General features: G+C 45.3%; 1 protein-coding gene across 1 annotated transcript; it reads right to left on the bottom strand.

Moving 5' to 3' along the window:
- Positions 1-248: 248 nt before the first annotated feature.
- Positions 249-13,380, bottom strand: LOC120748920 (somatotropin-like). The gene is made up of 5 exons (XM_058424268.1): positions 13,308-13,380; positions 4,365-4,528; positions 3,612-3,728; positions 3,085-3,246; positions 249-542 (listed from the first exon to the last, which is right to left on the bottom strand). The coding sequence occupies exons 1-5, from the start codon at positions 13,378-13,380 to the stop codon at positions 342-344; spliced, it is 717 nt and encodes a 238-aa protein (XP_058280251.1). The 3' UTR covers positions 249-341.
- Between the last annotated feature and the right edge of the window lie 426 nt (positions 13,381-13,806).

The raw sequence follows: 13,806 nt of genomic DNA, 5'->3' as shown, positions 1-13,806 counted from the left end.
CAAATCCACACTTCAGCCCCAAATCTACTCCCAAATTACTCCCCAGCTCCAAATTTACCCACACTTCCAAACCTATTCCCCAGGTTACCAAATCTGCCCCTAAATCTGTTTCTCTGTTCCTCCAAGCTCCAAATATGCTTCCTTAATACCAAATCCACATCCCAAGCCCCAAATTCACCCTGTCCCATTGCCTGCTCCTCCCTCCTAGCCCCTCACAGTAGCCTGTCCCACCCCAAAAAGCAGACATGTTGGCAGTAGCAGGTTTATTCTCCATTTTTCTTTCAGAGTAGGGCAGCCATGGTCGGCAAGAGGCTGGAGTGGGAACAGAGCTGAACCTGGGGTCAAATGGTGCAGTTCCCCTCTCCATAGCGCCGGCACTTCATCACCTTCAGGTAGGTCTCCACCTTGTGCAGGTCCTTCTTGAAGCAGGAGAGCAAGCCATAGTTCTGCAGTAGTGCATCCTCACTGCGCAGGTGGTTGTCAAATTTCTCATAAGTGGCCTTGAGGATCTGGGGACCCCATGGGCTTTGGTCCTGCAGGTGCTGCAAGAGGATTCAGAGGTGCTGAGGGAGGTGGTGGGGGCCTGGGAATGAGCATGGGTCACAATAACCTCATGAAGTACTCCAGGCTGGGTCAGAGTGGCTGGGAATGGCCCTAGGAATACTGGTTGACAGTGGCTGAACGTGAGCCCATGTGTGCCCAGGTGGGCAACAAGCCAATGGCATCTGGCTTGCATTAGCCATGATGTTTCCAGCAGGACCAGGGCAGTGATGGCCCTCCTGTCCTGGGCACTGCTGGGGTACCTCTAGTCCCAGGGGCAGTCATGGGCGCCTCCTGACAAGAGAGACCTTGAGGTGCTTGAGCATGTCCGGAGAAGGGGATGAAGCTGGGGAAGGGTCTGGATACCCAGAGAAGCTGAAATAGCTGGAGGGGCTAAGACTAGAGAAAAGAAGGCTCTGGGTGGACCTCCTCACTCTCTATAACTCCCTGATAGGAGGGTGGAGCCAGGTGGGGGTGAGGCTCTATTCCCAGGGAATAAGTGACAGGACAACAGGACACAACCTCAGGCGATGCCAGAGGTGTTTCAGGTTGGACATCAGGAAGAATTTCTTTGCAGAAAGAATTGTTAAACATTGGAAGGGACTGCCCAGGGAGGTGGTGAAGTCACTGTCCCTGGAGGTGTTCAGGGAATGGCTGCACAAGGCACTCAGTCCTCTGGTCTGGCTGACAAGGCAGTGGTCAGTGGACTTGGTGGTCTTGGAGGTCTTTTCCAACCTCAATGATTCTATAATCTTCCACAGGCCCAGTGCCACAGTTGCCATTGAACTTTAAATGAGGTCAGGGTTTTCTCTCTCCAGTCTTAAAGCATATTTCAAACATATTTTTGAGTGTATGTATTTGCAGGAAGAGCAGTGATGCAGGGATGATGCTACAGTGAGAAGGGAGCTGGGCACATGGTTACAGGCAGGAAGGAGTGTGACTTTGGGTTTTTAAAATAAAGGGAAAGTTGTATGGTCTCTCTGTACCTCCTCCAGTCAAGGAGACAGGGGATCTGGCAAGTAATTATCTCTTTTCTCCCACTTTGTCAGCAAACAAAGCTCTCACCCAGACCCAAGCCATGTACATCTGGAGCAGAGAGCTGCACTCAATCTGCCCTGCTGTGGTCACCTGCTGCCACAAACAGGAAAGTTTTGGTTAAGGAAAAGGTGCCATAAATGGGTGAAATATGATTGTTTGGCTGGTTTCTATACCATTTCCTAATGCCCAAGCACATACCAAACAGGGACCAAAATCATAGAATCATGAAGTCACAGACTGGTTTGCGTTGGAAGGGACCTTAAAGACCATCTCATTTGAAGCCCCCCTGCCAGGACACCTTCCACTAGACCAGGTTGCTCCAGTCCTTGAACACTTTCAGGGATGAGCAGCCACAGCTTCTCTAGGCAACCTGGGCCTCACCACCCTCACAGTGAAGAATTTCTCACCCACACAAAAATCTGGAAGTGGTACTCATACCTATCCTTACTTTCTCCTGCTGAAGTGCCAGGACAGGAGGTCTGTGATTACTCTCTGAGCCTGACTTTCAGAGTAATTTTAATGCTGGAAGATAGAAACAGTATTCCAGACTCATTTCTCACAGCTGCAGTTCTCAGAGCTCTAGCTACAGGGTGAACTGCCAGATGAACTTAATTACAGAATAACATAACTGAAAAGTTGTCCTGGCAGATAATACACAGCTTCATTTAAAACAACAAAGCAAAAATCAAGCAAATTATAAAGGAGACTTAGAGCAAAGATAGAGACTGACTTTTTACATGGACAGATAGAGACAGGACAAGGGGGAATGGTTTTTACTAAAAGAGGAGACATTTGGATTAGGTATTAGGAAGAAATTCTTCCCTATGAGGATAGTGAGGCCCTGGCATAGGTTGTCCAGAGAACCTGTGGCTCCCCAAACCCTGAAAGTGTTCAAAGCCAAGTTGGGCAGGGCTTGGAGCAACCTGGTGTAGGGGAAGGTGTCCCTGCCCGTGGTGTGGGGTGGGAATGAGATAAGCTTTAAGGTCCCTTCCAACCCAGACCATTGTGTGAATCTGTGATTAGATCTTCCTTGAAAAGGATCACCCCACATCTTTCAGCTCTCTGGATGCTGTATAAATGTATGATGGAAACTCCAGAGTACAGGTTTCCATCTGTACACAGATGTTTTTATAAAATGTGAATCATCACCAAATTTGGCACATTTCAAAGTATTTTGCATGGAGATGTAGCAAGCATTATTTTGCTCTTAGTATGACTGAATATTTTTTTGTCGGTAGGTTTGGGAAGACTTTGGGTGTGAATTGTTGTGATTCCTGATGAGTAGTGCTTTGCGATGGGTGTTCTGTGTTTTCTCATCCTGCCTAGTGATGAAATCCAATGTGCAGTATCATGATCTCATTATCTAAAGGTAAACAAAGCCCTAAGGATGCCACTGGTCTTCAGAGTGGAAGATGGTGAGAATTCTCATTGGAACTGCGAGGGCTGAGTGCCCTCTGTGTGGGATATCTCTGCAATCCTAGTGTCACGCTACATGCTGCAACTTACCCTCATCAGAGCTTGGATCCCTTCTTCCAGGTCCTTTAGTTTTTCATACACTCTGTCTGAGGTGCCAAAAACCAGATTGTTTGTGAACATCTTGCTTAGGTACTGCACCGGGGTCAGCCAGGACTGGATGAGAACCAGGGAAAACTGAAGAAGCTCAGTGTCCTGAAATTAAGACAAGAAAGGGTTCAAGTTGTGCAGGGGTATTTGATAGCATGTCCTGCTCCTTCTGGAACACCTGGAGATGTGCCACCACTCCTACAGCTTCAGCAGACACAAAGTTCTCAGGCTGAGGAGCACCACTATGCAGACAATAGTTTTTATCGTGCATGGGGTGGGAATATGATTTAGAGTGTAGCCCAGAAAAGTATTTATTTCTTTGTGCAGTGTTCAAGTAATCAAAAAGGGAGGAGAGGGATGAAGCACCCAGGTGTTCACAGATCAAAACCCTCTATTCCTGCAGTGAAGCACAGCTGGGCTCTTCAGGCAGATCTGTTCTTTCCTTGAGGGTGAAAAAAACTTGAACTTACTGATTTCTGCTGGGCATCATCCTTCTTCATGGGAGCAGGGATGGTTTCCGAGTAACAAAAGGCTACCTGGGAATTCTTGTTTGTGTGTCTTTGGTCCTCTGGAATATAGGTGCGTTCCTATGGAGACATCCCAAATACACTCAGATCTATTGCCCACATTCTGGAGAAGACCTCAGACACTTCCCAAGCTGTTCTCATGTAAGAAATAAGTGTGAGACATGAGGTGCCTTTGGACATGGCTGGCAGGTAGGAAGCAGGAATAGCATGTTGGCACCATAGCTACTGGTCCTAAAGGTCTTCCTAAGCCAAGGTGCTGAGGTGAACAAAAACCACATCTGAACCAGGTTCTCCCAAAGAGTAAATGACCCCAACAGACAGCTCTTGCCAAAGTGACAGCTCATGCCAGCTCCTGTCAGCAGAAGAAACTAGATAGTTTCAAGCACTCAGACTCTGGCAGGGCCAGAGGTGACCAACACACGGTGTCGTGTCACACATGTGTGCCGTGTCCTAGCTGATCGTGTGTAGTCATAGTCCTGAGAAGGTGCATGTGCAGGATCCGAGCAGGGGGACAGAGGGCTGAGAGGAGGAAACAGGGTCCAGTCTGATAGGACATAACCTGTACTATTCTGTTAACATCTCTCTCCTCATCTAAAAGAGGACAAAGGAGACACAAAAAGTTGAAAGGTGTCTGTTACACAGTCCTGAAGCCATCAAGCTAGAATGGAGGAGATGACCAGAGGTCACACCACTTACAAACTCCTTGTATGTCTCGGCAGCCAGGAGGTGAAGGTGCTGAGCCCTCAGCACAGCATTGGCAAACAGGCTGGAAAGGGGTATGGCCGGGAAGGTGGCAACTTGTTGTGGCCACTGCAGTCCCAGAGTGATCACAGCAATGGCGAGAGGAGAGAGCAATGACCCTGCATCGAAGCACAGTGGAAGGTGTTAGCAGTCCTCAGGAAACTGGGTTGAGGAAGGAGAGGCACCTGGGAATTAATTCTCAGTCTCTTCTGTCCATGCTGGCTGAAGGCCCATCTTCCTTGATGCGTGTTGGCACCAAGAGTAAACTTAGCCTTCTCCAAAATTCTTTGAAACCCTTTCACCAAGACCTGCTCCCACCAAGAGCTTGTACTTCTCCTATTGTTACCAGCAGCGTTTTCCTGAGCGGAGTCATGGTTGCTCCATGAAAACTAGTGTGTCCCAATGATTTTCCCTGATAGACTCACGGTTTTCCTTTTCTCATGAGTCCATGTCTATGTGAAAAGAGCACGGTGCACTCCGGTTACACGAGCAAGCAGGGGATGATGGGTGCCAGGTGAGGGCCTGGGAGCACCTCCCATGTAGCTGATGTGATGCTGACTGTCTGCCTCGCTGGGGTGAGAGATGGTGACATTACCTGTGCTCTGATTGGCTCTCTGGGATATGACTGCAGAATTTGGTGATCTTTGTCAATGCTAAATGTTTTCAGCCTGTGACATCTGACTCACTCTAATGTCTGTCTGATGCAAAGACCACAAACTTAATCTCAGACAAATATCTCTTGGAGGAGAAATGCCCTGGAGCCTGTAGGACTTGGCCTGTTTAGGCTAAAGATTAATTAATAAATTAAAGTCACATTGCAGGGAAAGCTATACTTTTTAATTGGTTTATAAATAGCCATACTTTAAGTTAGGGCTGTCACAGAGCGTGTGTATCCCACCACATACCACCCCATCACCGTCTCCTCTCACCCTATACATATGGCAGCACTGACAAATCCTTTAAAACTGTAATAAAAAGTACCTGGAGCCATTTCTGCTTGGTGAGTTGCTCAGGTGTTGCTTGACAGTGAATATTTCCTCCTTTCATCTGGCCAGGGGAACTATTGAGCCACCTTTTATATAGCACGGTGTCTGTTTAAAATTAATCCGTGTGTCTGTGATCACAGCAACTCTGCATCTTCTCTGTGCATAAATGCACAGTTGTTCGCAGTGGTGCTACCTCATTGTAGTAATTTATACACGAATGTACAAGTTGGAAAGGTTGTTTGCCTCAGGATAAAATCAGTGCTCAATGATTTCGCCATATCCTGCTGTTCATTGCAAATAGAAGTTTCCTGATCATTGGAATACCCATCCCAAGTCACATCAGTGCTTTTATATGGTGGAATTTGCTTTGTCCACCTGTTTTTCCTGTCTGGCTCTGCAGCCTTGGCTCACAGTTCACAGGCCTGACTGACCAGTTTGGGAGATTTCTGACTTAAGGCAAATGGCAAGTTGTGCCAGGGGAGGTTTAGGTTGGATATGAGGGAAAAAGGCTTCCTCAAAAGGGTTATACACCCCTGGCACAGGCTGCCCTGGGCAGTGGTGGAGTACCTATTCTTGGAGGGATTCAGCTTTGTTGATGTGGTACTTGGAGACTAAGATGGGCTTGACAGTGCTGGGGAAACAGTTTGACTCTGTGATCTCAGAGGGCTTTTCCAACCTAAACAATTCTGTGATTCTATGATGTTTTCTCTTTATTTTTAGTGGGGATAGAGCTGGATGGATGTCGTCAAATTAATCCTATTTCTTTAAATTTCTACCAAAATATGAAATATTCAGCAAATAGTATTGCTAAGCTGGTTTGCTGTGGGTGTGACAAAGAGCTGTTATGCCTAGGTGCTTGGGTTCCAGCCTGCCCACTGCAAATCCAGCTGCCAGAGCTCTGGGAGGTTTCTCTCATTCTCAGTCTGTGAGATCTGGTTATGGACATCTTCCTGCTCCTAAACAGATTAAGCAGAGGGCTGCTATGGAAAGGAGGTAGAAGAGATAGGGAAGAGAAGATGGGGAAGAGAATCATAGAATCATGGGGTGGTTTGGGTTGGAAGGGACCTTAAAGCTCATCTTGTTCCAAGCCCCTGCCATGCCACACCTTCTACTAGACCAGGTTGCTCCAAGCCCAGTCCAACCTGGCCTTGAAGAGGAAGCACCACAGCATAACTACGCTTTCTTTTGCGCAAAATGGAACAGAACCTCAGATGGGGGACTACAGGGGGCCTCTCAAAGGCCTTTTACTCCTCCTAAGGCACTGATTACCCCAAAATTCTCTGTTTTGAACTTTTGTTGAGAGTTCAGGGTCTGTTTCTTTTGGTCAAGCTGTGATTTGTCTTCTCCATACTCTTTGTTTGCCGAGCCTCCCCCAGACCCTGTGTTTGCCACACCTCCCAGTGTGGGTCCAGTTTCCAAGAGGCAGCAGCATCCCTGGGGTGGTGGAGGGTGGAGAGGTGTTTAATAAACATGCTGTGGAGAGCATGGTCTGCTCTGAAAAGTCACTGGGATGGAGATGTGATCACAAGGTAAATGTCAGTCCTTGGAGAAGTGGGAATGGCTATCAGGTATCCTGTCACCCAATAGCTGGCAACATCTGGTTGTGTTTTTCTACTCCAGATCATGTTTAAATATATCAATATTGTTCAGAGATGAGCAGAGCAGCAGAACCTCAGCACAACCCACACACTCCTGCCTGTGAATGATGATAATGTACCCTGCACCCATGTCCTGCTGCCTCTTGCTGTCACTGTCTGGCTCTCTAGTTTTGTTAGTGAAAGCTTGGTGCTAAGTCAACATGTTTTATATTGTAGCCAAGCATGGAGATGCTGGGATGATCAGCCTGTGCGATTCCCCGGAGGTTTGAGTTGTCCCCAGTCATTTCTGGTCATTAAATGAGAAAGAAGCATTCTGGGGAAGGTGGTGTGACTGAAATGTTGGGCTCGGCAAACACACACTACTGGCAAAACTGTAGTTGCATAAGCTCTTAAATCTCAATTTAATATTTTTCTAGATTTCAGACACCGGCATTTGCAACCTAAAGCAGTGTTTCTTGAAAGAAATGTGTTGTTCTGTAATTTCCAAGTTCTTTACCTTTTTTGAAAGAGAAAAATCCCACTTCTCTTTGGCATGTTCGTACATCCATCCACCTTACTCTGTGCATCACCTACTCTAACAAATTTCACTAAAGAAGTGAAACAACTCTCCTTGCAGGAAGATGTGCTCCCTGATTCCTAGGAACCCCCCAGCCTGGAGTGGCTGTACGGAAAGGACCTTCCCAGCCCGACCTTACCTTCTTAGCCCAACCTTCCCAGGTAAGCATAGCTGACCAAGGAGCCATTGCCAGCCCACAGCCTAGGCTCTGCACATTGGAGGGCAACGGCATGATTGACAGAGGATTGAAATAGCAGGTGACACCTCTTCTAGCTCACTGCTTGGAAAGTAAATTCCTTCTGGAATTTATGCAGTTTGCTTACTGGAGGTAGGACTACACATTTTCACTGAACCCATTTGGAAACATTTTAAAATCATGAATTCATAGAATTACCAGAATTGGAGGGAACCTTAAAAATCATCTCTTGTTACAACTCCTTCCACTGGGCCAGGTGGCTCCAAGCCCATTCCATTTTGGCCTGGAACACTTCCAAGGATGGGGCAGCCACAGCTTCTCTGGGAAACTTCTGCCAGGGCCCCACCACCCTCACACCCAAGAATTTCTTCCCAATATCTCATCTAACCCAGCCCTCTGTCAATGTGAAGCCAATCCCTCTTGTCCTATCAGTGTGAAACCATTCCCCCTTGTTCTGTCAGTACACTGCCTTGTAAATAGTCTCTCTCCATCTTTCTTCAAGGCTCTTTTAGGCTAAAGAAGTCCAGGACTGCAACTCAGACTATGCAAAACCAGCCACCCTTGTTCAAGCCACCCTGATTCCAGTTTCCAACATATGGAAATGTATTTTACAACTATTTTTTTTCTGAAAACCCTCCTGTTTTCTGCATCCATAAATGTTGGTCAGAGTTTTTAGCCTGGTTTCTTACTAAACCAATCTAAAATATACTCTTCTGATTTACTAGTCAGCCTGGATGTCTACTGCTCATGCTCATTCACCACATGGACCATTACCTCTCCTCCCTGCTTCTGCAATTGTTTATCCGTGATAATTACCTGTAAGAAAAATCATATACAGAGAAGTGTGCAAAAGCGGTCAGTAAGACTGTATCTATGAAGTGCAATTTCCATGTGACTGTCATGGGGCTGCAGCACAGGAACCAGATAAAGGGATTTCAGATCCCAGGAATAATCCCTACCCATCTCCTTGGGAATGTCACAGTCACTACCCATGCCTCAATTTCTCCATTAGTAAAATGATGGTCCTGACACTCATTAGCAACAGAGCTGGAGACCAGGTAATGATTGTAGAGACACATGTCAATTAAAAATAAATTTCATCTCTTCTGCTGAAAACAAAGCAAAGCCAGTCAAATTAGCCCCTTTCAGTGATTTTTTTAAAAAGTCTTTTAAATTGAAATGCAGTAACAGCAAGATGTCCAGTAACAGGAAGCAGCAGGGAATATAAACAGACTCTGGGGAGAGTCATTTATTCCCCCCATTTTTTTCAGTCTCTCCCCCACTGGATCTGACACTCAGGAACCATCAGTCTTAACCATCCTGGGTTGAATTGCTTGGTAAGTGCCTCTCCAAATGAATGCACTGTCCTATGGGATGCCAGTAGAGTGGGGTGGGAAGGTGCTGAGGCTAAATCTCAGCTCTAGCAGTGCCACAGTCCCATGGAAATTCCTAAAACAGCTTATGCTGAAGGGTTTGCAGTAGGATGTAGAGAGGAGCCATCCCAATGCACATAGTATGAAGAGGACTGGTGCCTCTCTGCTCTGGAGATAGGCTGTGAGAGCTGGAATTGTTCAGCCTGGAGAAAAGAAGGCTCTGGGAGCACCTTAGAGCCCCCTCCAGTGCCTAAAGGGGCTCCAAGAGACCTGGAGAAGCACTTTGGACAAGGGCATAGAGTGACAAGGCGAGGAGGAATGGCTTCACACTGACAGAAGGCAGGGTTAGACGGGATATTGGGAAGAAATTCCTGGCTGAGGTGATGAGGCCCTAGCACATATTTCCAGAGAAGCTGTGGCTGCCCCATCTTTGGAAGTGTTTCAGGCCAAACTGGATGGGGTTTGAAGTAATCTACGATAGTGAAAGGTAACCCTGCCCATGGCAGGGGGGTAGAAGATTATGTTTTTTAAGGTCCCTTCCAACCCAAACCATTCTGTGATTCTATGGCTTAGGGTGTTCAGCACAAGCGGTCACAGATCTGCTGATTGCTGGGTGCTCAGTTTAGGCTTGATCTTTGTGGCTTCTATTCCAAAAAGAGGCACTTTCTACTCCAGTGGTGCTACTGGGGACTGTCAGCAAATACAGAGACTGCCAGCATAATTCAACTGCAATTTTATACATCTGCAAAAGGGTAGACTTAGTTTGTAATTTAATTTTTGGAAAGTCATCTTACTGCCTGCCTCAGCTTCCCCATGTTTGAAAAGGGGTTTTGAAGAGCACTCACTCTCAGAAACATTCCCCACTGCTACAGCTCCCAACTGGCACAGTTAGGAAAAACTTCTTCCCAGGACACTCAAGAGGTGCTTTGGACCAGCCCTGAGATGGAAAGGATGTTGTGTGACCACATACCTGGCTTCTGTGCATTTTTCAACCCATTTACAACAACAAGCTCAGAGGTAGTCATATTTTACCCATTCATTAAAATGTACATTTTTGGGGAAAAACCACCAAAGTCAAAGATTTGGTCCTTGAAGACCAAATGGTCTGCTTGGTTTTGTGTTCTGATTTTTTCTTGCTTTCCTGCATCACTGTTTTCAATATGATTCCATCTCATCAGACAAATTAAATCTGAAATGCTGGCAAATATTTTAGAATCAATTAGAATTTTGATTTAATTGGTGCTTCTGCTGCCTCAAGGAAGGCTATATATTTTCCTGATGAGAAAATTGCTTTGAATTTATGAGAAAGCCAAGCTCAAATTATGGTTATTGAGTATTTCCATTAGCAAGACTCTCTGCAACTGTGATATTTTTCTTCTTCTTTGCTTAGGGAGAAGCTTGAATGAAAACTCTGGGCTGTTTAGAACTTGACATATACAAAACTTGGCCCTCCCTGACTCCTCAGGGTTCTCATGCACCCAGCCAGATCCTGTGTAGCAAGAACTTTCTGTTACTCCACTCCAAAGGCACTATTTATTTATTACATTTAAATCCTTAGCTGAGGTTTCCAGGACATTTAATTTTCTTTATTTTTGCTGTGAGTTTCAACCCAATGTTTAAGCCATTCCCCAGGAAGAGGTAAAGAAAACACCATTTTACTGCCTTACGCTTCAGCCTCTGTCTCCCGAGCTGCTTTCCTCTCTCTTTCTTGCACACCAATATTTCAATGTGCAGCTCTAATTTTAGTATTAAAATCTTGCAACTACATTCACTGGTCTTCACAGGGAAAAGCTATCTGAATTTGCGCGACACTGGCAAATTCTTGGGGCAAACCCATGAGATTTCACTCAGCAGGGAAACCTGGCTGCTAAGTTCTTCCAAGATGCCATCTTAGAAGGAACCATAGAATCACAGAAAGGTTAGTGTGAGAAGGGACATGAGAGTTCATCTCATTCCAATCCCTGCCATAGACAGGAATACCTTCCATTAGACCAGGTTGCTCCAGGCCCTGTCTTGAACACTTCCAGAAATCGGGCATATGGCAGGGACATGTCCTACTCCCACTGTGAATCCCACATGCACGGCTCATTTCCTCTGGAACTAAATTGCTTGGGGACTTCGTGCCACTGACTTCTCTACCTACTGATCCCTCTTTTAAGTCCTGACCATGACACTCAGGCTGGGTAAAAGAAGGTGCTTCATTCAAAATGTTCTGTAAGGGCATTGGAGATTTCTCAGATGTTTTTCAATCTTAAGAGCATCCAAGCAATTTGGAGATACACTACACTTTGTATCTGCTGTTTGGCAGTCAATGAGATAGTCTGGATGAATTTGGGGAGAATAAACAGAATATTCTGCCTTGATGGAAATAAGTTTATTGCTCTAGAAAAGTACAAATATACAGTGATAACTATAAAAAATTAAATAAGGATAATTGGTACAATTCTACATTAGCTTTGGGATACTGATGATAGTCAGGACCAGCCCTTGATGATGTCACCAGACTTCAGCAACGTATTAATACACAACACATGTGGTTTCTGTTCTGTGAAACACCTTCTCATGATTTTATAGCTCATTAGCAGTCTATTAACCACAGTTTAACAGTGGATCAATGCAGCAGAACCTGTGCTTTACCACTAGACACTCCTGCTCACATCTGCTTATTTCTAGGGTAATTTCACTGATGATTTGTCAGAGCAGAGTCATAAACCCATCCAAATACTATTAAGCACAGCTGAGACCTTTAAAATATGCTTTTGCAAGTTCACCACTCACAGCTTTAATGACAGAAATGGTCATAACTTTTATGATCAGAATTTCCCCTCCCTTTGAAGGAGAGTTTGAGTTTCTTCTACCACCACAAGAAAAGGCAGAGGGGAAGCACTGATCCAGCAGAGGCTTAGGAAAAACCAATAATTGAATACCTAAATTTTTCCAGAGGAACCATATTTATTACATGACAAAGCAGGGCAGGATTTTCCCAAAAGTGAACTTGGCCCTTGGGGCAACCCCAGGTTGGGAGCTGCTGGTGACCTGTGCATACAACATCTTGTAAATATAAGACCATGAGCAAATGGAAAGGGAATGCCAGCACATGCTCAGTGGGTGGAAAGTCAGGGTAAAAATGGATTGTGCTGTCTAAATATTTCCCCAAAGAGCCTGTGTGTACAAGATTTGTCTTTTTACAGAGATAGCCGTGAATAATGCTAGAGCTGGATATTACACATTATCATTGCTGGCCAGATGGGTAGCACAGAATAAATGATCCACAAAATTATGGCTTTAGCTTGAGGGTGAGACGTACTGTGACATCACTGAGGGATGCCTACTGTGTGGGCACACAATTCACTACAATTATTTAGAAGAGAGCAGGTATTTTCTTCAAGGAAAAAAAATATACCACCTTATTCAGAAAGAATTAAAAGGTTCTTCTGCTTAAGAAATTTAAATCCTTACACAGCTGTTGAAAGTTAAAAAAAAAAAAAAAAAAAAAAAAAAGTGGGCAGAAAGGGAGGAAAAAAATACTGGTAGGTAGGTTCCTTCTCTTTGGAGTGACTGACACCCACGAGAAAGGCTAACACCAGAGCTGCAGACAGTTTCTTCTTCAGGTCCAAAAAAAATCCCTTAAAAACAGGAGAGCAGATACACAACTGTTATGATCTAGTTATTAAAGTTATTAGAAATGCTTCTGCCCAAATGAAGGTGCAAATGAGACCACATGCCAAAGTCAATATTATGGGTTTTATTTGATAGTAAATATGAGAGAGAGAGAGAGAGAGAGAAATAGAAAATGGGCAGGATGGGGCAGAAAGAGAGAGACAGAGACTGAATAAGGAAAATACCGTCACTCCGTGGATCCCAACAATTCCGTTTGTTATAGATGAGTAATGCAATGATTGGCTCTCGCAATTATGGGATGAATATTATGTGTATGTTAAGAGAAGTTTTATTGACATGTAGCCATGTTTTTGTGATATGTTCTCCCCATAGTCCTCTCTCCCCGCCCCCTCATATTGTTGTCACTGGATGGCCTTGGTAGCCGGGGTATTTGTGGGGAGGGCAGGCTTGTTACTAAAGAGGCGCAGCATGGCAACACCTGGCCTCCAATCAAGTTTAAAAAAGTGATCTTCACCAATGAACAGTGAACAAGAGTTGATTGATGCACTTTGGGAGGGGTTAAGGTTACCTGATGCAACAACAGGTGTATAAAAAGGTGGAGCAGCCATTATGTAGTCGTGCACATGGTGGTTTAGTCTCATGTTTCCGGAGCTGTAATTTTCCCTCATCCAGTCATTTTGTTGTACTTTGTAAAGGTTTAATAAACCTTCAAAATTTTAAAGTGAGCATCGTTTCTCACACGTTGATCCTCTCCAGCTGGTCTTCTTGGTGATGAAAGTCCCCCAGAATGCCTGGAATCCCATGGGTTAATATGCGCTCAGGCTAGGTAGGAAAACCCAGGCACCTCCCTTGGGGCGGTAGGGGAGTGGGGAGTTTGCCATTTTCTCTTAAAACAGACTGGGGTTTTTGGATCACGTGCAGTTCTGTGGTGCAAGGCTTCAGGAATTAATCGAGGGGGTGGAGGGGAGGAGCTCTTCAGGGGGGCTTTTGATGGATTAAGGCACCATCCCAGCTGTCTCTCACATGAATGTCAAGTGGAGGTGGCCTGTGGCGCTGGGGGTTCCATA

This window comes from Hirundo rustica, chromosome 2 (genome assembly GCF_015227805.2).
Source record: "Hirundo rustica isolate bHirRus1 chromosome 2, bHirRus1.pri.v3, whole genome shotgun sequence".
NCBI classification, from domain to species: domain Eukaryota; kingdom Metazoa; phylum Chordata; class Aves; order Passeriformes; family Hirundinidae; genus Hirundo; species Hirundo rustica.
This window is presented reverse-complemented; position numbering and strand designations above follow the sequence as displayed.

Bases quoted from the DNA above. Each gene is read 5' to 3' on its own strand.
- LOC120748920 (XM_058424268.1), bottom strand. From the start codon at position 13,380: ATGAGACTAAACCACCATGTGCACGACTACATAATGGCTGCTCCACCT. The intron at 3,247-3,611 runs GTAAGTTCAAGT...TCTTAATTTCAG, and splicing joins ATGATGCCCAGCAGAAATCA to GACACTGAGCTTCTTCAGTT. The intron at 543-3,084 runs GTAAGTTGCAGC...ATCCTCTTGCAG, and splicing joins GGATCCAAGCTCTGATGAGG to CACCTGCAGGACCAAAGCCC.